Genomic DNA, 13,829 nt, shown 5'->3' with positions numbered 1-13,829 from the left:
ACTTTCGCCCAAAAAAGTAAGCTATGACTCATCAAACATGAAATATTCATCCTCTGTTTTGCAAAGATGTCAGATGAGACTCATAGTGATATATTTAAAAAGTACTTTAAACATGCTGTATTGCGTTTGCAATGTATCGCGGACTCTATTCACGAATACATTAATTCAGGTTGGTGAAAACTGTTCACAGCTTCTTCCTTTTTAGCTGATAAACGAACGTCAGTCACTTCTTGCGAACCTGTGAAACGAAAGGACGGACTATGTGATTGGTTAAAGGTATGAGGACTGCCCACAAATATGGATCTAACCAATCAAATGCCATCTTTACAAGGCCCTGGCCAATCACATGCTATCTTATTGAAGTACACGAGAACAGACGGGCGGGCAACGCGCAAAATTTGAAAGTTTACCGGAAGCAATGACAAACAAGAAGGAAGCCACCGGTCGTTTTGTATTGTGAAGTCTATTAGTAATATATTCGTAAAGGGACTACTTGCATGGAAGTTCCATGAGGGGCCCCACGCTTTGGGTTTTATGTCTGTGAGTGTAAGTGAAGACGAAAGTCAAACTTTATTTTAGTTAACAAATAAGGGTTGCTAACTTACACTTAGCATGCTGTGTTTACAAATTTAACCCTTGTACATTTTGCGCTATTCTTAATCCATCACAACGTCACATTTAACTGTAGATCTGGTCTGTATGTGTCATTGGCATAGGATATATATTATTGAGAATGTTGAAGTTCAAATACGTCAGCCAGGGAGGCCGTAAAACGATGCCGACCTCCGCCGACGCTATCACCATCCGCAGCTCGAGACTCAATCAGCTGTTTCAGGTACACGTCTCTCTCCAACTGCTCCCAGAATATCAACATGTACAAAAACAAGCAAGTGCCATGAGGTAACTTCCTTTTTGTCCCTTCGTGTATTTCCACAGGGTCGAATCAGCCTGAATGGGCAGCAACCAGGATGCCTCTTGGGTCGGGAGGAGTTTGTGGACTCTCTGTTGTTACTGTACCAAGAGTGCAAATCCCCCGAGTTGATGAAGATACACCATGTGGCCAACTTTGTAAACAAGTGTAAGCATATGACACACAAGTGCCTGTAGGGCTCCAGTTTGACCCATACCCTAGTGAGGACAAGTCTTACGAAAAATTGATGGATGGATGTGTTGTACAGGATGAGCTCAGTAGTCGTATCACAAATCGATAAGCGACTCATTGTCCTGGATTGGCTGCCAGCAAATTGCAGAGCACTTAGTGGCAAATAACCATTCACACTTACATTGAAACCTACGGTCAACTCTTTTGTTAATGAATTGCCACTAAACTGATGACCTGTGTACTAAACTGATGTGTTTTTGTGTATGATGGCAGTTTCTGAGGTGGTCTCTGAGCTTCGGGCCTTGCAGCCAGGCCTTCATGACTTTGAGGTGTGCGCTGCGGTGGGTCACGGTCGCTTTGGCAAGGTTCAAGTTGTACGGGAGAAGGCAACAGGAGATATTTATGCTCTGAAAGTCATGGAAAAGACAGTTTTACGTGCTCAGGAAAATGTAAGTACATAAGTGAGTATTTCAAAGCTGATTTTTTTTCTAAACTGTTTTAATATTGCTTGATTAGATGATTTTTCATCAAGACAACATGCTCTGTGCTCAATTTTCAACTTCAATCTTTTTATTGCACTGGCCTCCTGTGTAGTTGCAATTAGAAGCACCTTGATTAGTGCAGCAAATTGTCAACCTTTCACTGCTGTGTTGAAGAATGTTAGTGGAGTTAAGGATGGTGACTGTATGTTGAGAGGGATGAATATTTTATATGGTCACTTACTTTTTTCTAGGAAGCATGAATGTTTTCTTAAAAGCTACGTTATATACGTTAGACATTGACTTTTCTTAATAATTGTATGACCATCAAGAAAGTGAAAAAGCTCTCTTTCACACTGGCTGTGAATTAACTTACTGTTTCCTGTGGGGGGGAAATCAGTTTTGTAATTAGTACATCCTGGAAGTCATGAAATGCCCTTTATTCAAATGAAGGAGTTGTTTTTGCTTTTCTTTAAAAAAAGGTTTGAGGCAAATACAGGTGAATGGTGAATATAAATCATTTTGATGTAGACAAGGTTTTTTTTCTGGTGTGTCATGACTTATCTTGTAGGTTGTTTGGAGTATTTGAAAACAACAACGAAAAAAAATGCCATAGTTGTGACCTGGCTTAATTGTTGCAGTCAAAGAAAATCCCACTGGAGGATGCTGTGGAGTCAAACACTTACAGTGCAGATACATCATTTCACAACATGTGACTAACAGAGCAGCTCACAGACAGAATAGTACATGAGTTGTAATAGAAAGAGAAGGAAAGTGAGCAATAAATGAGCAATGAAATGTCATGTACAAGAAATGCTTTGTTCAGGCTGCACATCTATGATTGAATCATTAAATGAAACCTCCAACATAAAAGGTTGGCGTTACATCTTTGAACTTTGATCTTTGTTTGTTTATTGAACATAAAACATATATACAGTAATAATTTGACAGAAAATAAGGTAGATAAAAAAAGTAAAAAGAAAGAAATCAATCTTCATTCAACACAGTTATTATGTTCAAGGGAGTAGGAAGAAGTAAAAAACTTATCTAGTCCTACCCCGTTATGTGATTGTATCTAATAAATCATTTTTATATCAATCAGAAAAGAAAAAAGTAAGAAGAAAGAAGTCTCCATTAAGGCTCATACTTTACCCTTAACCGTGATATTTTTACAACTTTTGGTTTGTATCGGGATTATATACTTCCACACCCTGACACTCTTGTGTCAATTTTCTCTTGTATTCATAATGGATATTTATATACCTTTCTCTATTTATCAACTTAGTTCTGATTTATCATTTCAATCACATGAAATGATTGGGTTTTTTTTTTCATTTAAAACCAACAGAAATGAACGATTGCACGTTTTGTGATTTTGTTCTTTGCATATTCTGGGCCCCATTTGATTCAGGTGGTTTTTCATGAAGAGGAGCGGAGAATTCTGTCTTTGAACTGCAGTCCCTGGATCCCACAGCTCTTCTGTGCTTTCCAGGATGACGAGCATGTCTATTTGGTGAGGCTGTGCTTTTATCCTCAATTCGCCACAACTCTTTTTATCATGACTATGGTACGTTGAATTCGATCCTCGGTTGCAATTGAAGGTTAATCTTGACCCTTGACAAAATCATCAGGCATCGTACTGTGTGAATTAGTGATCAAGCAATGAGCTGGGCTAGACAGCTCACCCAAAACCAAAATAAGAGATTGAAAAAATAAATGGATCGATACATTCTCATGTAGTTTATTTTGTAATTTGATTTACAAGAACACTGTAGTTATGTAATGTCAAGCCACTTTGAAAACCTTCAAACTAATACGTTGTCGGGCACTGAAAACAGCGACCAGACTAGCAAGTGTCTCTTGAGGAAGATGAATAATTTGAATTAGTTGAGTTCAATGATTATGGAAAGGAGTATAAATACAGTACATGATGATCTTGACAGTGGAAAAAGTATAATTCTGCACAAAACCTCACAGCGTACCAAAATGTACTTATCGTGCTTTTGTGAAGGTTACTGTTTTTCCATTTTTCCTTCACAGCTGTGAGTTTCAGTACGTGAAACTAATAGAACCGAGACATCAGTCAGAATAATACATGAGTTGCTCCGGGAAGGAACCTGAAGTGTGCGGTGTGAGGAGCAACTTGTTTAAAAAAAAAAAAAAAAAAAGCGACACTTTTGTGTTGAGGGACAAAAATAGCTCTCCTGAAAAACGCAAAATAAACCTTTTTTTCCCTAAAAAATTGAGAATGTCCTTATGGTTTAGAACGGGTAGGAGACGTTGATTTCCTCTAAGGTTTAAACAAAATGTAATTTTGAAAAAAAATGTAGTAGTGTCAGGATCAATAAATATTGATGTCAACATTGAATTGATTGACAGTAATAAAGAACGTTACTGTCCAGTATTTATGATAATCCGTGTCCACACTGTTGACACTGTTTAGAGAAGTGAGCCCTCACATGTTTATCCTGTCCGCCTCCATTTCTTTCTCCCTTCGTGCGTTTTCTTTATTGCCCCTCTGTCTCACCCTGCTCCCCAGCAGAGCATGGAGGAAAATACAAAGCATCCATCTCTATCCGTGTGGTAGAGAGGCTCCCAGTCTCCCTTGTTGCTAGGTAACACAGCAAAATGCTCCCTCTCATTCAGACTTGCCGACCATTCATGCACCAGGGGCTCTCATCTGTTATGGCTATAATGGTTGCCGCCTTATAGCTGAAATCAGCCTGAACAAAAGCCTTTCATCTCCGCTTTCAGACAATAGAGGCGAGAAATGGAGAGACACATTTAGATTTATGCTTGTAAACTTGGAAGACTTTTTTTTTCCCCCTCGCCTTGTACTGGTTTGATGCTTATGAATACAGACAGGCATGCTCTGCAATGATTGTCCCGTTTGTGCCATTTCAGTTTTCTTTTAGAGGAACAGTTGTTTGACTGCAATGTCACGTATAATCTACCACCGCATCTGATGTTACATCATCTAAAATGAAAGCCACCCTATAATCCTAAACAGAAATGTGGTTTGATCTCACACATGGTTCTACTGTTGCCTGTTTTTCTAAATATAGTCCCGCTTATGGGCATTTCGAGATCTATCCTCAACATGAGCTAGCTGCGTATTTTAGTCACAACCAAACCAGACCCAAATAGCGATCCCGCCGGTATGTATTTGGTTTCTGACTGCCTCCAACTGTGTATTAGGCAATGGAGTACTTGCCAGGCGGCGACCTCCTGTCCCTGCTCAACCGATACGAGGAGCAGTTCGACGAGTCCATGGCTCAGTTCTATCTGGCTGAGCTGGTGGAGGCCATTCATGCTGTCCACCAGCTGGGCTATGTCCACAGGTGAGACTGCTTTGTGATCTTACAGAGTCACGGTTGTAGTTGCAGTTGTTGAATGGGTATCTCCTGGCTAGAAATGACACAGGAAAAGGACACAAGCCTTTTGAGTGTAGTTGGAAATAGAATAAACAGTGAATTCATCTGGTCTCCTGCCACTTTCTTGTTTCATCAACAGCTCCAAGCTACCCATTCATCAAACAGAAATTCACCTCATTGACAAAAAAAAAAAAAAGTGCACTGACTTATTATGCATGTCACAAATATGAGCCAACCACCACCTCCTTTGAAAGCAATCTCTTCGAACATAACCACTTACAGAGATGTCAAGCCCGAAAACGTCGTAATCGATCGGACTGGTCACATTAAACTGGCAGATTTTGGATCAGCTGCCAAGCTCACAGCTAATAAAATGGTGAGTGGATTATAACGTTTGCTGTCTGTGTGAATGACTCTGTACTTGACTGGTGCGTCATTTTTATCTTTATCCAGGTGGCCACTCCCACAGTGCCCGTGGGAACCCAAGACTTCCTGTCCCCTGAGGTCTTGGAGGCCATGAACGGGGGCCCTCACAGCACCTACGGCGTGGAGTGTGACTGGTGGTCCCTCGGGGTCATTGCCTATGACATGATATATTCCAAGCTGCCTTTCTCTGATGGCACTTCAACACGGACCATCCACAACATCCTCAACTTCCAGGTGCTTACTGTTTTGAAACTCTCAAATACGCAAAATTATACAGACAACACGCTTCATTTGTTTATTCGCTTGTAATTGGGCTTCGTCTCTTAGTCCCCTCTGTAGTTTTGTTTTCTGTTTTAGCTTTTCTGACCGCAAACGGCAAAATACATTTGGAGTGAACTTGAACAGAGATTGTAAGCCATACCTTCTCATCTCAAAAATGTGACCTGACAAATTTTCATCTTAAGGAATGGACAAAAAAAAGAAAAAAAATCACACTAATAATGAGCAAAAACCAAGTTGCGTCAAATGGAATGCTTTCTAGTTCTTGCATGGTTAATGGACAGATATTGTTTACTCACTTGATTGATTACTCAATAAATACGTATATACCGTGTGTGTATATAACTGAACGTTGAAGTGGATGTTGTCTGCTTTTAGCGTTATCTAAAGATTCCAGAAGAGCCGCGTGCCAGTAAACAGTTTGTCGACCTGGTGCTCAGTTTGCTGTGCGGAGCTAAAGAACGTCTGGGATTCCAAGGACTCAGATGCCACTCGTTTTTTTCCAGAGTGGACTGGAACAATTTACGACAAGGTGAGGTAGAGATTCTCCTCTGGCTATCTGTTGCTTTCTTATAGGGCCTGGCCGATTAATCTGCTGGGCGATTATGTGTGCCAATATTAGGCCTTTTCAAAATAATAATGTTTTTAATAATAAAAATAATAATAATTTTTGGGGGGATGTCATCACTTCATAAACAAAATAATGGAGAAGAAATGTGATTAAGGGGCATCATGTAGAAATCATATTTTGTCCATCAAGCTTGCATGCTGAGTCAAAAGAAAAAAATCAAATCAATGAATGACTGATTGCATTGGCAACAGAACATGATGCTGGTTTGGATAACAGAGAAAGACGTGGAAGAGGTTGACATTTTCAGCACAGCGTCTGTGATAAAATTACACACACTATTCACACCGGGGAACATTTTCATTCAAGTGTCGTCACATTAGAATGCACAACAATGCTGTGATTCCCGAATTCGCCCGCTGTTTGCAATACGTCACGTTTCGAGATGAATCAACAAGTTATTTTTGGTATTCTGACGTTGTTATCAAATATTGATATGCAAGCCCTCCCCTCTCTTCTCAAACATTCTCATCTTTGCTGAATTTTGATTGTAGTCATCTGCAGACGATGTGCCAATGGAAGAATATGCTACCAATTTGTTTTGACAGTTTTTGAATTGAATTCCATTAACTGGTTAATAAACTGTATGAAACAAAAAGACACAGGTAGGCCTATGTATTTATCAATGGATGCAGATTGATATTTAGGCTTCAGCTCTGGTTTAAGATGGGAAGCTTGCTCTGCTGCAGTGAGAGAGGGCAAGTGAGCATAAGCGCAAGCGAACGAGTGAGTGAGCGTGAGGAGGGAGGGACGGAGGCACCATGTGCATCAACGTGCGATTTACCGCACTCGGCGCACACCGCTCTGCGAGGTTCCCCTCCCCTCCTTCTTTCCTCCTCTGTCCCCCCCCCCCACCCCCCTTTTTTGAACTAGCCTGTCTGCCTCTCAAAACATTTCCCTTGCCTTTTTTCGCTCCCGACTCTAATTCTTTCCCCACCCCGACAGCTGTCCCACCTTTTGTTCCTGCGTTGCACGCTGAAGATGACACCTCTAATTTTGAGGAGCCGGCGCAGGCAGCCCCCCGGCCAGCCTCAGCATCCAAGCGAGGAGCTCCCCCTGTGGGCTTCCAGGGCAAGGATCTCCCCTTTCTAGGATGGTTCTTCAGCAGAGCACTGACAACGTTGGCCAAATCAGAGTAAGTTCAATTTGTTCTCTGCACTGTTTGGCTTTTTTAAAAATATTTTTTTAAACACACTCCCTATTTCATCTGGTGGACCTCTTGCATACGCCTATCACCTTTGTTAATTAAAGACCCCATGCTACCATTGGCGCTTCCTGTGTCTCCACATTTCTAATTAGCTTAACAACAAATTCCAGGGCGCATGCATGGTTTTCGGTGACTGGGCACTTGGGTTGTCAGTGTCATGTCTGTTGAGGACAAATTGGGTTTTGCAAAATGCTGTGCGAGACAGCATAAACAGGAGGAGGTTTACTTAATCTGCATGTGTTGCTTCTTTTTCTGCGATTCTTTTTTTTTTTTTTTTTCTGTGTCTTGAGAGCACATGTCGTTGATCCGATGCCCAGGGAGTGCAAATTCACAGGTCAGGGGCTGTGAGCTGGTGTTGTCTTGCCATTGATGCTGATTGGTATGCAGCTGAGTGTGTCAATGAGGTTCGCTGAGAGGTGGAACCCCCCCCCCCCCCCGCCCCACACACACACACACACATTCCCGCCCTCTCTACTGTTATTGTGGGACCCAAATTATCCCTGATCCTGTTTGACTTCCTAACCTCCGGTAATAATCCAAAAGGACGTGTTTGATTAGCCTGTGCCAGCTTGATCGTGCTGGAGACTGCGGATCATGACAGCTGCAGTAACAGAGAGGAAGGAAAAGGCGCGAGCAGATTAGACAGCAAGAGCTGAGATTGGGGGAGCATCTATTTCTATGGTGACCAATGTGCGGTGTGTTTTTCCTTCCCCCAATTCCCCACCCCCATCTTGACTGTTCTCATCGCCTTGTCTTATTTTCTTCATTTTTAAATGTCTCTTTCTTTTGCTGTTGCATACCAGCAGTTATGTTTACTACTCGTACTGTATCTTTTGCTCTTGTTGACTCAGGAAAGAGAGGCACTCCTAGGATGTGTGGGCGCACGCATATGCATTATAGACTCCCGGGAAAAAAAGAGACAATTGAGCCCAAGAATGCTGGGCATGATGATAATGCTAATAATGTGGTTTGGGGGTTTGTAGAATCCTTCTTTTGTTGTCATTTTTGTTTTGGTGAACGTGTCTGACTGCTCATTAGTGACACTCAACAAAATCCCCTGAGCAGCGTGTCTGAAACTCATACTCTGTGCTTGACTGGTGATTTTTCGGGAGGGGGTGGGGAAATGAGCAACAGATCATGTGGCGTTTTATCTTCTGTTAATCTTCTTTTTCGTACACTTATCAAGGTAGCAATTTTAAATACCAAAGGTTAAAGGTGTAAAATGTATGTACAGGTGTTTGTTTTATTGTTCTTAACTCACCCATAAATGGAATGTGGAGGAAAATGGTCATCCTTGGTCAAAGTGGTTTGGTCAATTGTCCAACATTTAAATGGAGAGCTCAAATGAAATGGACAATCAGGTCAAATTGCCTTGAATGAACACAGCCAAGATGGCCATGGTGAGAGCTTTCATGACCCCACAGGGAATGATCTCTGCTCATTGAGGAGATCAAGTGGTCCTAAGTCTTTTTCTTGGCAAATATCTTGCCCTAACTAATTGCCAACCCCCTAATGTAGCAAATAGTCTCCTCCAATACCGGTAACGAGAACAATATTCACTTTTAAGTGTAAATGTGAATATCTCATCGAAAGATGCCATTTGAATCTACTTTGCTTTCTGAACTGTTCCACAGTCATCCTGGAAAAGGGCCTTCCCTAAACAGTTTGCAGATTGTTGGAATAAAAACAAGTGTCCAAAATGTCTCGTTACTGAATTTTGATTCACATGGACTTAATTCAATGCAGCCCCCGATTGATTAAATGATGGATTAAGCGATATGCCTCAATACTGCTGTCCGTGTGTGGTGTATGTTAAATATTCCACAACAGATTCAGACAATATTAGTGTATTAAAGTTATAGCCACATTATGGTAATCCTAGGAAGAGAGCAAATACAGTGCTGTGAAGAAGTTTAAAAAAAAATGTTGATGTTGGTTTTGGGATTTTTTTGTTTTATTACTTCATTTATTTTTTTTAAGAGAAAATGTGAAGCAAATACACACTGGGGCTGGGGGCTACTTCGCGCCTGAGGAGCACTTGGGGATATCGGAGTCTTGCTCAATGACACCCCAGTCATTTGAACTACAATTCAATTAAAATGTTCCGCACATAAAAGTTAAATAAAGATCGCATCTTTTTTGTAAAGAATTCTAGTTACCTTATGATTTATGTTTTAGCTGCGTGTTACTCACAAGTAACCACCAAGTAACCTTGATGTTTGGCCTGGTAAGGAGTGATGATGTGTTGTTGATTTGATTTTTGCCTTTGCTTTTTATTATTTTGCTTTTGTTGACTCTAGGGTAGTGTCTGCAGGCCTCAACTCTCCTGCTAAGACCAACTCCATGGAAAAGAAACTCCACCTTAAAAGCAAAGAATTACAAGAAACCCAAGACAAATGTCACAAGGTCAGACTTTTGCTGGTGGTCCCATTCCAATCATTTGCACCCCGCTCAATGGCTCTAAACAAACACTTTTTCCTGAGGTGTTTACATATGTATTTTATTCTTGTTTTAACATTGTTTTTCTTAAAACGCTTAGCGCCACCTTGTGAAATAGCGGTTTTGAGCGATTATGCTCCGGACACCGAAATGCGCTCTTGTGTTTAAGAAACTCATTGTTAGCTGTTTTATTTTTTCTGAGAGTTGTTTCATGCTCCAGTCATTTTGCCTTATAAGCAGCAGGAGAGAATGGGGCAATCCCCAAAATGATACCCCTTCAAGCATTGGTGTTTATGGCTTCTTTTCTGTTTATTGTCACTCAGTCCCCTATAAATGGTGACACTCTTCTTCCAAAGTGGCCTTTATCGGCTATCAGTTGAGTCATAACTCAGTCGTAACCCCTTTAGATGTCTTAAACCACCTTGTTGTTGATTTACTTACATGGGAACTGAACACAGTGCATGCTGGCCCGCTGCAGCTCCTCAAGGTCACACACGGTGCCGTGCGGAATTCATAAACATTCGTATTAGTACATAAGTAGCCGACTGCCAAAGTCTCTCTCAAGTGGTTACCAACACATTAGTGTAGTCAAACCAACAACATAATTGGTGTAAAACTCCTTTTTTTTTTTTTTTTTTTTTTTGGTCGTGTGTCATATTGTTTTCAACTCTGAGGGCCATATGTTATGAGCATATAAATGTTTAATTGCATCATCAGATTCTCACATACACACAACAAATTGATGGATAGCTTGTTGTAAAACCAGAAGGATTATAGTTGTTCAAGTTACCGTAACAAGGGGTCCGGTAAGCGAAAAATTGCTGCAGGAGATTGTTGTCAATTTTGGCAAAAAAAAAACATGGAAGTTGATGCACGAGATTTGCTTTCCCAGGTCACATATAATAATGTAGCAGGCCAGTTTTGGCCCCTGAGCCTGAGTTTGACGTCTACCAAGACAGGATTTTATTCAATGATTCATTTGACCCTGCATTCAGATGGAGCAGGAGATCTCCAGGTTCCAACGCAAAATGACTGATCTCGAGTCAGTGCTACACCAGAAAGATGTGGAGCTGAAGGCCTCTGAGACTCAGAGGAGCATCCTCGAACAAGACCTCGCCACCTACATTACGGAGTGCAGTGTGAGTCATACAGCACGCAATTATGTCTCTGTAGATGTGAGAGAATGCCTCCAGATATTTTGTGAGTTACACAAACACCTTCTGATATGCCCTCCCAAAAAGCCCAATTGCCTCAGCAAAATCTTTTGGATTTCCAGTAGTCATGCTAATGTGAAATGTTTCCATCAAGCAAGCTCTTAGATCTTGACGTTTCGCCCTAGACCTCTCTGTCTTTACTAATCAAATACAGAGGGAACTCAAATGAAAGCTTAAAACCAAGTCGTTCTCTCTAAAGGTTGCGTGCTATGGTGCCCTCGACCAAATAAACGAATATGACTTTGAGCCGTGATCCTTGCTGTGTTTGCAGAGCCTAAAGCGGAGCCTCGAGGAGGCGCGCGTGGAAGTCTCTAGAGAAGATGACAAAGCAATGCAGCTGCTGCACGACATCCGTGAGCAGAGCAACAAGCTGCAGGAAATTAAAGAACAAGTATGTATCATGGTTGCATCATTCCTTTCGTCATCGTCAATATAAGCTTGTTATTCCATTAGCGCCCGCATGATGACAAAATTCAAAGACGACCGGCTAAAAGGGAAAGTCTGTCGGCTCCGTCCATCTACCCATCGAAATGGGCGATCAGTCTTTGTCTAGACAGTCGCTGGTGTTGTAGTGGTGTACCTGCCTGGCTTCCGCTCAAAGTCAGCTGGGATAGGCTCCGGCAACTCCCCGCGACCCTGTTCAGGATAAGCAGTCCTGAAAATGGATGGATGGATGTTTGTCTTGACCTGTAATCATGAAATGGCGGAGTAGCAGTGCAATGCTGCACCTTGCATATTTCCCGGGCAGGGCACCACCTCTGAGGGTTTCCGTGGTTCTGTAATCATAAAGGTCATCCCTGCAGATGGCATCCCTGCAAGATACAGAAATAAGTGACTTTGATCATTAATCATCACGCTTGCCTACAGTTGTCTCCAGGGGTAAGATAGGCCTAATGATTCTGCATTTGGGATCGGAGAATGCTGTACACGTTTTACTGTGTAATACAGTACTTTACAAATACCCTTACAGTCATGAAGGACCCCCCCCCCCCCCCCCAAAAAAACAAAAACAAAAAAAAACAACCAAGTTATCATTTATCAAGATAAAGCAAAAATGTTCAGCAATGTGTTTCAGCTTGACTCTCCACTAAAGAATCGCAGAATTAGCTATCATAGATTATGTGAAACATTTAATCAGCCTTTCCGTGTTACCTTTGATTTGGTTTTGATGGAGATCAACAATCGTTACTGCAGTGCACTGCAGCTTCTATAGCTGGCTGCGCGGTGAAACAATGTCAGCACATCTTGGTCTGTAAAGCGAGAGAACAGCTCACTTGTTTTCATGCTGTTCAAAACGAGTCTCTGAAATTTGTTATCGCATAATTCGAATGCATAAAAGCACACAAAGCATTTAATGCAAACTTATGATAAAAGGGCCATTGAGAGAAGTACTTAACTTGCGTGAGTCATACATTACGTAGCTTGCTCTGTAAGGATTACTCAGTGCATTGGAATACGGTACTGTTTCCCTTCAATAATTTAACTGTTTATTTGTTGTGGTTCTTGTTTGTCGGAATGTGAGACTAGGATTTTACAACTGGAGTTTTATCAGAGTTTTCTGAAGAATTTGGGTGACGTGGTTTAGTTCCCATTGCATTGGTTCTTATGCTCTATACTACTTTGTACTTGAGTAGGCCTAATAATTTGATGTGGATTTGGACTGGCATGCAGGACAAACATCGTACCTCAAACATAAACAAAATAAATTATTTCACTTCATGTTGGTTTGCTGTTGAGAAGTTTTGTGCCATCCTTGAATGGTAATTTTTATGCAAGCACTGGAAAAAAAAATCACAACATGTTATTTTGTTGTTTGCTTCTATCTGTGTTGTTGAATAGTGTCTCTTTTAGACATGCACTGAGAAATAGTAAATGAAAAAGCGTTGATGAAAATTGTGGCCCCCTTCCGTCATTTAACTTGCCCATCACCAAGCTACATGTAAGGGACAAACTGCTGTACAACTGCAATAATAAATAGACATGAAATGAATGCTCTTTGGCTTTGTCTTGCTCACCTAAACGTTCTCATCTGTGTGATGGCACAATTGATGCAGTTCTTTTATTGGCGCCATGAGATTCTGTTACGGACGTGTTGTTTTAGGAGTACCATGCCCAACTGGAGGAGATGCAAGTGACCATCAGGCAGCTGGAGGAGGACCTGTCCGCTGCGCGCCGCCGTAGTGACCTCTATGAATCGGAACTTAGAGACTCAAGACAAACCAGCGAGGACCTCAAACGGAAGGCTGTGGAGTACCAGCAGAGGATTCAGAAGGTACACTATCCAAGAAATATGCAGTGTACTGTACAACACATCACTGCTCCTGTTGCCTTATTACATGGTAAACATTGGAAATTGGATAAGGTGTACTTCATCATTCTATATGCTTCCAGGCGAAAGAGCAAGGTAGAGCAGAGGTAGAGGAGCTTCTCTCCAAACTGGAAAAGGTAAAGTGAGACTCACGGTGTGATCGTTTCATGGTGCTGCTGTTGTAGTTATATTTCACCATTTGTTTACTTCTCAAGACAAATGCTGAGCAGCAGGTGAAAATCCAAGAGCTCCAGGACAAACTGTCAAAGGTACATTTATCGATGATTTATAGCAGTGGCTCTTAACCTGGGTTCGATCGAACCCAAGGAAATCGGTGAATCCGTGTCACGGATTCGACAGAGCCTCTGCCATC

General features: G+C 41.5%; 1 protein-coding gene across 2 annotated transcripts in view; it reads left to right on the top strand.

The window, feature by feature from the left end:
* Positions 1-432: 432 nt before the first annotated feature.
* Positions 433-13,829, top strand: part of cita (citron rho-interacting serine/threonine kinase a) — a 32,494-nt gene continuing 19,097 nt past the window's right edge. The window contains exons 1-16 of one of the 2 annotated variants that reach the window (XM_086117247.1): positions 433-546; positions 717-835; positions 937-1,078; positions 1,376-1,551; positions 2,993-3,094; positions 4,780-4,922; positions 5,238-5,331; positions 5,409-5,615; positions 6,039-6,192; positions 7,234-7,423; positions 9,796-9,901; positions 10,930-11,073; positions 11,420-11,539; positions 13,250-13,420; positions 13,540-13,593; positions 13,672-13,725. In XM_086117247.1, the coding sequence (XP_085973373.1) occupies positions 734-835; positions 937-1,078; positions 1,376-1,551; positions 2,993-3,094; positions 4,780-4,922; positions 5,238-5,331; positions 5,409-5,615; positions 6,039-6,192; positions 7,234-7,423; positions 9,796-9,901; positions 10,930-11,073; positions 11,420-11,539; positions 13,250-13,420; positions 13,540-13,593; positions 13,672-13,725 (1,959 nt within the window). In that variant the 5' untranslated portion in view covers positions 433-546; positions 717-733. Of the gene's footprint in view, positions 547-716; positions 836-936; positions 1,079-1,375; positions 1,552-2,992; positions 3,095-4,779; positions 4,923-5,237; positions 5,332-5,408; positions 5,616-6,038; positions 6,193-7,233; positions 7,424-9,795; positions 9,902-10,929; positions 11,074-11,419; positions 11,540-13,249; positions 13,421-13,539; positions 13,594-13,671; positions 13,726-13,829 lie in introns of those variants that run through there. The other variant, XM_086117246.1, reaches the window with a different exon arrangement.

This window comes from Hippocampus guttulatus, chromosome 8, assembly GCF_054856545.1.
Source record: "Hippocampus guttulatus isolate MCC_2025c chromosome 8, RoL_Hgut_1.0, whole genome shotgun sequence".
Taxonomy (NCBI): domain Eukaryota; kingdom Metazoa; phylum Chordata; class Actinopteri; order Syngnathiformes; family Syngnathidae; genus Hippocampus; species Hippocampus guttulatus.
Note: the sequence above shows the minus strand (reverse complement) of the source record. Positions and strands in the feature narration are given on the sequence as shown.